The sequence below is a fragment of the Acipenser ruthenus genome, chromosome 13, assembly GCF_902713425.1.
Source record: "Acipenser ruthenus chromosome 13, fAciRut3.2 maternal haplotype, whole genome shotgun sequence".
In the NCBI taxonomy this organism is placed as follows: Eukaryota; Metazoa; Chordata; class Actinopteri; order Acipenseriformes; family Acipenseridae; genus Acipenser; species Acipenser ruthenus.
The window spans coordinates 6880787-6891200 of NC_081201.1; the positions used below are offsets into that span (position 1 = coordinate 6880787).

The 10414-nt window shown below is 40.1% G+C and overlaps 2 protein-coding genes across 5 annotated transcripts; both read left to right on the plus strand.

Annotated features, from left to right (window-relative positions):
• The first annotated feature begins 384 nt into the window (after positions 1 to 384).
• Positions 385 to 5917, plus strand: LOC117418042 (ribosomal L1 domain-containing protein 1-like). 4 transcript variants are annotated; one of them, XM_034030584.3, is made up of 9 exons: positions 385 to 509; positions 1305 to 1447; positions 1820 to 1958; positions 2471 to 2619; positions 3099 to 3200; positions 3556 to 3649; positions 3950 to 4084; positions 4425 to 4604; positions 4849 to 5917. In XM_034030584.3, exons 1-9 carry the CDS (start codon positions 465 to 467, stop codon positions 5209 to 5211), a joined length of 1350 nt encoding a protein of 449 aa, XP_033886475.3. In that variant the 5' UTR covers positions 385 to 464; the 3' UTR covers positions 5212 to 5917. The 4 variants fall into 4 exon arrangements, with proteins under 4 accessions (XP_033886475.3, XP_033886476.3, XP_033886477.3 ...); XM_034030585.3 differs by having other exon boundaries at positions 4425 to 4598; positions 4846 to 5917; XM_034030586.3 differs by having other exon boundaries at positions 4425 to 4598.
• A 3114-nt stretch (positions 5918 to 9031) lies between these two features.
• LOC131740144 (phosphoinositide-interacting protein-like) lies at positions 9032 to 10153 on the plus strand. The gene is made up of 2 exons (XM_059035273.1): positions 9032 to 9152; positions 9661 to 10153. Exon 2 carries the CDS (start codon positions 9681 to 9683, stop codon positions 10008 to 10010), a length of 330 nt encoding a protein of 109 aa, XP_058891256.1. The 5' UTR covers positions 9032 to 9152; positions 9661 to 9680; the 3' UTR covers positions 10011 to 10153.
• Positions 10154 to 10414: the final 261 nt, after the last annotated feature.

Sequence of the window (10414 nt, forward strand, 5' to 3'; positions counted from 1 at the left end):
ATGCTGGTGTTTTTAAAAGGAAATGCATCCCCACCCATTGATGTGAATCCCTAAAATATGTTGTTATCCCATTTCTAACTGAATGTTAATTGTGATAGCTGGTTAGTAGTTCAGGTAACACACCAAACTACAATCCTTTTCATGAAGCCATGTCAGTATTAATAATCTGGGAAAAAAATATAGTTTATTTTTTATTTTATTTTACCATTTAATATTTTACATAAGGAAGTGGTTGAAATGTTATTTTAACTGCAGCAGTGCAAACTTATATGACTGAAATGTTGCACTGTCCACTTTTTCTGTTTGCCTTCCAACCAGCAGGATGTGCTGTTACCTAACGTCAAGTCTGTGCACTTGTTTTGTTTTTTTTTAAATAAAGTTTTGTTGTTGGTGTGGAGACAGAGCCGTATTGTCTGCGCATGTTCGGGGTTCTCCAGCAAGGGACACACGTGTAACGAGATAGCATGGCGGAGCAGACGGGCGCAGGAATGGAGCTCGATGTAGCACAGGTAAAGAAGCAATCAACGCAGATTAAAGTCGGTAGCTAAAAGTATATTTTAAATCATTGTGTGTTTAGACGGAACAGGATATTATTTCTTTGGTTGAAGTAGCATGATGTTAAGTTATATCGATGTAGTCAGACTATGTCTGGCTAATGTAAATTCCAAAAGATCGGGCCATACTGAACTTATATTCTAGTGAGTACTTAACTAACAATAAAAAAATAGTAATAATAATAAAAAAAAATCTAATTTATGACGTATTGTTTTGCCACGTATGATATCTAGGTTTAGTACGACATAAATTTCGGGATATAACTATACCGGTAATATGTAAAATAAGTAAACTTTAGTTTTACATATTCTAAAATCTAGCACGTCGCAGTGACAATAATACATCAGGAGTTGGCGTTACTATGGTGTTTAAAAAAAAAAAAAAAAAAGAAGTAACGCCACATGCTTACCGCGTTGTTGCAAGGCTCTTTTTAAATAACACGTGATGTGGAAGATTTGGTTTGGGTCATTCCAGCTCAAGCGGACCAAGAAAGTTTACTTTTATATTATATGATGCATTGTAAGCAATTTAGTACTATATGTAAAAAAATATATATGTAAAATGTGATAAATACAAAAGTAAAATAAGATATACAAAACCAGGCCTGCCTATTTCTTTTTTTTTTTTTTTTTTACATTGAAAATGTGCTTGATATTTTAAAGTTTGGCTCTCTACATTTCCAGCCTGGGGGAGGGTTGTAGTGGTAGGATTTTGAGACAGGGTCCTGAGTGGTGTTGCTGTGTTTGCAGGTGAGGAAGGCAGTGCAGGCGTTATTTGCCTATCAGAAGAGCTCCGAGGAAGGCTCCCAGTCCCTGCTGTTGAATGAGCACCAGCACATCTCCTTATTAGTCACCTTGTGGAAGATCCCACTGAAGGAGCAGACCATCCACATGTGAGTGACCATCCCTACATCCTGCACTATTACTGTGATAGACATGCGCATTGAGTGAATTGGAATTGAAATTTTAGAGACATAATAATTGTTGTGATTGTTCAACTGCTTTCATTTGAAGCCAATTTAATTGAAGTACAGGGACTCCAATTTAAGTACCGGTAATGTGTTGCCACTATGAGCTCGTTTTAACAGAATGCTGCGAATTGAAATTGTGATCAGTTGTGTTGGAATTGATTGAAAAGGAATTGCAATTGATTTTAAAATTGAAAATTAAATTGCAAAACAGGAATTGCCTAACCCAGCTTGATCGAGATGAGGACGGGCTATTGTGTCAGTTCTAGTTTTAGATCCTGTTTCCTTTCCTCGCAGCCCCCTCCCTCACAGGATTCGCACCAGCAATGCTGAGGTCTGTCTCTTCACCAAGGATGAGCCCCAGATGACCAGCGAGCAGACTGAGAAGTTCTACAAGAAACTGCTGGCTGAACACGGGGTCAAAAACATCACACAGGTACTACCTAGCACCACAGCAGTGCTGTCTTCAGAAAAGGGACCGAGAAGATTGATTGTTTCATCATTGAAACTTGGCAAGGAAAACAGATACAGACGTATTTACATGTTGTAATGTTCCATGCGTTCATGTTTTTGCACGTCCCGAACATCCCTACCTTGCCTCCCTCAGTGCTGGGTCAGATGAGGTGCCAGAGTGCAAAGTATACCCAGACGGCCTCTGCTTCCATTTGGGCTTGTCTCTACAACTTTGCAGCAAAGCCCTGCCCAGCTGTAGAGGGCGCTGTACTGATTCCCAGACTCTCAGTATTTTTCCAAGAACCTCCATGGAACATCAGACAAAACACTACAAAAAAAGATAATAAACGCTCCACATTAACTGTCTGATTGGGTCCTACCTATTGCAAGTTGATACTAGTGCAAAAGGTTTCTAAGTTGTCGTTTGTATATTAGAATTGCAAGTAAATAAGAGTGGTTCCCCTCTAACTGCGCGTCCTTTCTCCCGGGTCCCAGGTTATTCCCTACCGGGCTCTGAAGAAAGAGTACAAACCGTTCGAAGCCAAGCGGAAGCTGCTCAGGAATTTCGACCTCTTCCTGGCTGATGATCGGATTCGCCGTCTCCTGCCCTCCCAGATCGGGAAGCACTTCTACAGGAGCAAGAAGTAAGGATACCTGGGGGGGGGCGGCCGGAGGAGGGAGGGGAGGGAATTGGTTGTGGATTTCAGAGAAATGCAACAGCAGGGATGAGGAGACTGGTTTGCACTGGAGATGGGGGGGAATACAGGGACCCTTTTGATTACTTTGTGATTCTGGGCGTGTTACGTGTATGCACTGTTATCTTGTAACGTGAAATGTGCGCTCGCCAATCTGAAATCTAGCGCGTTTTGCATTGCATGTATTAGAATTATATTTCTTGTACACTGTGGAGTAGAACAGCCTTCAGAATTGAAGGATTGTAAGATGTGAAGGCAGAACAATGCTTAAACTTAAGCTCTGACTTCACCTTATACTTTTGGACCGTTGTAATGGAGCTACTGCCTACGATTTGGCCTGATCCATTATAAAAAAAAAAAAAAATTTGAATCTCAGCAGGCCCTCCAGCTGAATAAAGGGTGTAATTCATATTGTGGTTGTTTTGCAGGGAGCCTCTCTCTGTTAACCTGAAAGTGAAGAAGCTGGCCAGGGAGCTGGACAGGGTGATCCAGGGAACTACTCTGCCCGTCAGTCACAAAGGCTGCTGCTGGTGAGTAATGCGTTGCCTTCAGTCTGGTACACAAGACAACGTTTAAACATAATACTGAATAGATCCAGTGCAATGTTTCTACTTCCATTGAGGCATGTCTCTACAACTTTGTAACAAAGCCCTGGCTCTGCTGTAGAGGGCGCTGTAATTACAAATTACAAACGCCTTGCACCTGCCATAGCACTGTCAACCGAGTGTAGGTCCACCATGGTCAGACAGGAGAGCAGAGATTCAATGTGTGTTCAGAGGCACCTGTCAGCCGTGTGTTAGAGCTGCAGCCTATTGTAACTGAATGTTAAAGGCAGGAAGTCCCTGGCTGCTTGCCTTGCAGTTAACATGAATGTCTGTGTTGCAGTATGGCGCGTGTGGCTCATTCCGGGATGACTGTGGATGAGGTGGTTGAGAACATCTCTGCTGCTTTCAACACGATAGCTGTGAAACTAAACAAGGTGAGTCCAACCCCCCCCCCCCCCCCCCCCCCCCTTCATAGTTTCAGCATTGCATGTTTGGTTTCACGTATAGGTTTTGTTACAGTAAATAAAGGCACGGTCCTCCTTTTAGAGCACCTCTCATGGTAGAGGTTTTAGATTGGGTTTCTTTAACCATAGTGGGTCATCCAGTGAAACTGTGTAGTGTGATTCTACAGGTAGAAATGGGTAGTTAATACAAATAAATGCTCTTTGAATATTGGCTGTGCATTGTGATTAAGTATTTGGGGCCTGTCTATCGTTTTGTTTTCTATGTTGCAGAAAGGTAAGAATATTAAAGTCCTCCACTTGAAGTCCCAGAACTCGGTGGCTCTGCCCATCTACTGCTCAAACCTGCGCAATCTGAGCGAACTGGACAAAGAGGCAGACGCCCCAGACATGAAGCAGAACACTGGGGTAAGGGTCAGGGTCAGGGCAGAGAGGGGCTCCGCTTCACTACAGTCCTTCTAAAGTACCTGTCTTTAGGTCATTCTTATCAATTCAATGAGGGATAACTCCAGGGCTGCTGCTTTTCAATTATGCTGTTGAAAACATGCATTCTCAATGCATTGAAATAATAGAACTTTTACTGACAACATACAGAAAATGTGGAACACTAATTAATTAAAAGTTGAGTATTTGAGGGTTATTTAGAACCTGGGGCTGAAAGGTAATATACTATATAGTCTATGTAATGGATTCTATATACTGTGGCTGAATTCTCTAAAACAGTTCCATTTGTTGTGTGTGTTTGTAGAAAAAGGGGAAGAAGTCCAAGAAGAAGAAAGCAAGGAAACCAAAAGACCAAGCCAAGGAGCCAGTGAACGGGTCGGCAGCCGGGGAGCCAGAGGAGAAGCCTGAGGAACCCAAACCGGAAGTGGAGGAGATTCCTGAGCTGGTTCCCATGGAGACCCCAGCCAAGAAAGCAAAGGTGCAGGTGAGTTAGTCTGGGCTTTAGCTTGATCAGGGAGGAAGCAGGAACATGTTTTAGGGGGCGGGTGGTGTTTAGCAGAAAAACAGAGTGTGGTTAGCAGTATGCCAGCAATACAGACTTTATGAAATACACCTGCAATATGTAGCTTACAAAGGGAAATTGATGTCATTTGAGAATGAAATGAAGTCTACAGGGAATTTTTAGCCAGCTCGGTGTTCTAACCTCTGTGTCTCTGCTTACGCAGAAGACCCCTAAAAGCAGGAAGACCCCAGCTAAGGAACCAGTGGAAAAATCAACAAAGTCCCCAGAAGCCATCAGAGAAACTCGGCTGAGAAAAAAGCAAGCGCAGACGCCTGTAGCAGCATTGGTTCTGCCTGAGACTCCAAAAGCCATGAAAAAGGAGGCACTCCAGACCCCCAGCAGGAAGGCTAAAACACTGAAGACCCCTAAACCAGCAGTAACTGAAAACGGGTCTGCCCCAGAGGAGCTGCAGAGAACGCCGAGGAAGAGAGCGGGGCCTGCGAAGGTCCAGCTGGCTAAATCTGCCAAGAAAGTGCCGAGAACACCCAAACGGAAACTGGAGTCGTCAAAAGTACCCCAGTCTTGTTAAATAGAAAGAATGTATACATGTAGAGATTGTGATTTATAACCCAGTTAAATACAAACCTTTCTCCCTATGCGTTTTTAAGTAGGGTGCTGATTTTCCAGTCGGGGTGAATGGAAGCAGCAGTCAGTAATAAGACATGTCTCCTGGTTTATAGGGACCAAAATACAGACCCAAACAGCCATAGCATGAGAGTGGTAACTGATTTATTCTGTCAAGTTGAAATACAGACCGGTATCTCCAAATGTTATAGAAATTAGGCTGACTGTGATTGATGGAAGCATCAATACATTGAAGGGCTATCCTGTTCTTAAATTAAAAAATAAACTGAACCCTGTCTACCTTCATTAGACACCTGGGCTGCTCTAAATTATTCCCCAATCAGACTTTTTTGTGAAACGTACCATAAAATTGGTAAAGCCTTTTTTTTTTTTTTTAATAGTAAAAATTTAAATACTCCTGACGCTTCTGTGTTTAACTATTCTAGAAACGCAATGTTAGATCTATTTAAACTCCTCTGTGTGTGTGTAGCATGAGATTTAAGTGGTTATCCTGCCGTTATATAGTATATAGCAGGTTTTAATCTTCATGTTTGACTTTCTTGTAATCTGTGATTGTGGAGTATAGTGTTGACTTCTCTTGGGACACTTCAAGTGCATCTTGGGAAGCTTTTCCTGGTTAAAATTACTTTTAATAAACAAACTTTCTGGAAGCTGGCGTGGAGTGTTGTTTGTCCTGCAGTGGATAGTTCAGCGTGTGTGTCTTAATTTTTTCTAATAAACTAAGCTTATTTATTTTCAGTAAATGTAGACCATATTACCTCATGTATAAAATGAATGGTGCCCAGGGAATCTTTTTAATTTAAAATAGCAGCTAGCATATGAGACAAAGGGGACCAAAAACCCATGTATCTTGATCACCCAGGTGACAAGTGTTTTTCTAACCCGTCTGATTTTCCTGCTTTCTGCAGCCCTACTTAAATCTCAGTGTCTGTTTACCTGTCACGAGTTTGTTTGATTTCTCTACTCCAGTATGATATAAACCAGCTTCAGCCTATAAATCACTGTGCAATTAGACAGAAGACGGGTTTCCTCACTAGCTGGAACTCTATGCTGTTGTCTCCAAGTCGAGTAATTGAAACGTACAGATTCATGTTCTGATTGATTCCTCTTGGTCGGCCTGGTTTAGTTCTACCCATGTGCGTGCAAGGCCAGTCTTCTGTATGTGTATTCGCTCCACCCCTAAACACAATTCTGGTGCTATGCCTAGTGGTGTTTTTTGTTTGTTATATCTCCTAGCAACCCCTCCTTCAATAGCTGGTAGTACAATAGTGAGTTAGGACTACATTTGTAAGTTCATTGCAGTTTACCCCATGTAGTTTTACCAAACCAAGCATTGTTGGTTACAAGAGCTCTCCTTGCATGTTCTAATGGAGACACTTGCCTCTTAAGGCCACTTTACAAGGTAACCAAAGGACAGGATGTTTGTTCGTGTAATCTTTGTTAAATATATATACGTGTGTGTGTGTGTGTGTATATATATATATATATATATATATATATATATATATATATATATATATATATATATATATAATTTCTCATATCTCAATTGATACATTGATGGTAGGTGTTTTCTCTCCAGACATATATATAGTTTAGAATGAATCCATGCCATGGTGATTTTTTTTTGGTGTGTGTACATTACAATAGAGTAGAAATAGAGCAGACCTCCCTCTTAGCAGTGTTGCCCCATTGCGAACTTGGAGCTGCTGTTTACACTGGAATGACTGGGTGACTTTTTTCTGTGATCCTAAGCAGTGGCCGAGGGGAATGCCTCTCTCCCAGCCGGCGCTCTCTCGAGTCCTGCAATCTTGCGCCAGGAAAACGGCAGCAGGCTGCATTCCTAAACCATATAGGTCGTGCTTTTGGCTCCGTCTTTCCGGCGCAACATTGTTCATTGGAGTCACTCCACTGGTTATGCCGAATCCATAAAAAAATTAACCTAGTTAATTTATTTGTAATAGTAAACTCTTAAAAAAAAATAATTAGTATGAATGAGATGTATTTATGAATGTATCGTGGTTATCAATTATATATCAAGTATCAAAAAACATCAAATACATTTCACAAGTCCCATATGAAATTATTCTGCAGAATTCTACAGACTACTATAGAATTGTGTAGAATTCTATAGCACTAATGTATACCATGCAGTACTTACTGTAGTATGTTGTAGAATGTTCTGTAGTACAAAGAGAATACCAGAGTACCTTTTGTAGAGTTACTATAGAATTATATAGCATTATTCCGACATATTATATTGTAATTCTAGTACTATGTCCTATAGTATATAACATACACTACAGTATTATTTAGAACTCATGTGTTATTATATAGTACTAATTCTAGTATTCTGTAGAAGTAAATTGTTTGCCTGGTGCTATAGTACAATTTTTCAACAGCAGTGTCTATAGTTAGTATAGACTTCATTGTGTGGCACAACGAACATCAGCGACCTCTCACATGCCACAGAAGAACCACAGTACCAGCACCACTAAAGTACTATAGTATTCTATAGAATCTTTTTAAAACAATACAAATACTATAATATTCTATAGAAAATGTGCATATGATTAAGACTTAATTGCTACAAGACTATCTCGGCACATATTTTTAACGTTTCAAACTGCGACACATGTTTTATTCATCTTTAAATATGGAACAAATGTAATGTAAACACACGGCATAACAGGGTAAATAAGGTGCAGAAGATGGACACGCTTGACCGCACTAATTTGAGTCTGCAAAGTGTTTAAATTGGACAGGTCTATTTACCCCTGTCATCTACTATCCTGAGACAGACTTGCGATACAGGCTCTTAAAAAAACAACTATTTATTTAACTACATAAATACAATTCCTTATTTTTAGTGCTTCACTCTGCGTCATACACTATCAGAAACGAACCTTAATTATAGCACTGTTTGTTTACATTACCCAGAGCTAGGTAAAATACCCCCAAAAGTAAAAATAAATAAATAAAGTAATTTACTAGACTATACAAATTTAGATTAATGTTCATATTCAACTTTTTTGAATATGAAAAATATCTTTTTGTTTTTTCTTAAATGCTTTGGCCATGTTTTTGAAAGAGTTGTATTTCTTATAGGTATTGCTACACAAAGTTAGGAAATATATACAATAACGTATAAACAAACATACCTAAGGGCTGTATTAATTTCCATACGTTTGTTTTGTATTGGGCGGAATATGTGTATGCGGTCCCTCCTATGGGGTGTGGCCGGGGCTCTTGCGTTCACCGCAGGGTCTCTCCATCCGAAGAGTCAGAGCTGGCGGCTGGTGAGAGACGTCAAACTTTAGCAATCCCGGGAGGCAGCGCAGACAGGTATGTGGAACGGGTCGTTTTAAACAGTGCATGCAAGCAATGAGACGTTTTGTGTTTGAATTGTTGCAATGGTTTTCTTATTGTTTAAATTGATAAGTTTTTAGGTTTTCCAACATTTATATATATATATATATATATATATATATATATATATATATATATATATATATATATATATATATAATTTCTTCTGCTATAACGCTGTTTTTTGTTTGTTTGTTTGTTTGTTTTTTATTCAATGCCGCTGTCAAGGCGCTGCCTAAATGCATTTTTCCACGCGATATAACACTAGAAATACTTGATATGTATAGCAGACGGGCCACTAGACAATGGGTCCTCCTGCTATGATGTGGTCTTATAAGGTGTTGTGTGTCATTAACCTTTTTATCTTCTTCTGTCACATGATTTAGCAATACTGGATAGAGCGGGGTACCACTGTAATAGATGAAAGTGGATTTAATTGGCCAATTAGTCTCCAAGGTGACATACTGAGATTAAAAGAAGCCGAGTTGCACTTCGCTTTCCAAAACACTGAGAAAGGTCAGAACTTTACTTTCATCTCTGGTCTGCAGATATAATTACCCCACTGAGTTGTAATTATTTATATTTTTGTATTTTATTATTATATTTATGAGCGACATCTTATAAGTTTATGTCTAGGAGCTTTATGGATATGTTGTAAAACATTATTTAAAAAAAAAAAAAAAAAAGGTCTTCAATATTTCTAATTTCCTCTGTTCCTGAATGTAATTTATACCTTGAAGGAGTCTTTTTGATGTAATGGCAAAATTCCCTATGTGAAAGTTTACAGCTAACTAGGTTTGTTTTATGATAAAGTAGGGTACAAAGAACTGTGCAATAAACACTGAAGGATCACAATTCAATGTGATTGCGGGATCCTGCAGGGCATTAATAGCAGTAGTAGTATTGATATAATTTAATCATTTGTAAACCAATCAATGTATCACGTGATGAATGCCACATTTTAAAGAAATAAAGAAGTGGTAGATTCTGCACAGTCTCATATCTGTGAATTCTGCCCCCTCAGTGCCTAATCCTGATCAGGTCATGTCCTCCAGCAATGAGAGGGACTCCATGAGCCCGGTGAGGAGGGCACTGCAGCCTGAGCCAGTCGTGGTGGAGGAGTCCAGCCGCTGGGTTTACTACCACAAGCCCATCATCATCATGGTGATCGGGGGGCTGCTGTTCACTGCCGGCACTGTGATAGCCTTCCTCTACTTCTCGCGGGTGGGAAGGGTGCCGTACGCGCTGGGCCCCGTGTGCCTGTCCATCGGACTCATGTTCCTGGTCACCGGGCTAGTCTGGGTGCCCGTCATCAGACAGAAAGTCCGCAAGGGACTGATTAGAGAGATGTATTCCAGAAGATTGCCCATTTAGTTACGATATGGAAGACATCGAAAGAGACTTCTAGTAGAAACCTTTTGTCATCGGATTTGTGTGTTTCTAAAATTAGGCATAGAAGTCATATGGACCTGGTATTAACTGCTATTACATAAGTTATAATTATTTAACATTTTGGGGGGGGGGGGGTGCTCTTTTATGACAGAAATGTCAGAAGCAGTGGAGATTACAGTATAACACTGTAACTTATTCATACACTACTGTTGTTTTCATATACATCATTATTGTAAAGGGATTTATAAATCCTTTATCAACAGGATTACTGCCGTAGATAAACACTTCATATTCTCCCTCTATCATGCACAATGGCATCATCTGGTGATTATCTCTGGAGGGCTTCAAGACACGGGGAAGGGAGTTTGAAAGCTTTTTCTTTTATT

Coding starts and splice junctions, on each gene's coding strand:
- LOC131740144 (XM_059035273.1), top strand. CDS start 9,681: ATGTCCTCCAGCAATGAGAGGGACTCCATGAGCCCGGTGAGGAGGGCA.
- LOC117418042 (XM_034030583.3), top strand. CDS start 465: ATGGCGGAGCAGACGGGCGCAGGAATGGAGCTCGATGTAGCACAG. Junction 3,201..3,555: donor AGTCACAAAGGCTGCTGCTG/GTGAGTAATGCG, acceptor TCTGTGTTGCAG/TATGGCGCGTGTGGCTCATT. Junction 4,605..4,845: donor CCAAGAAAGCAAAGGTGCAG/GTGAGTTAGTCT, acceptor CTGCTTACGCAG/AAGACCCCTAAAAGCAGGAA.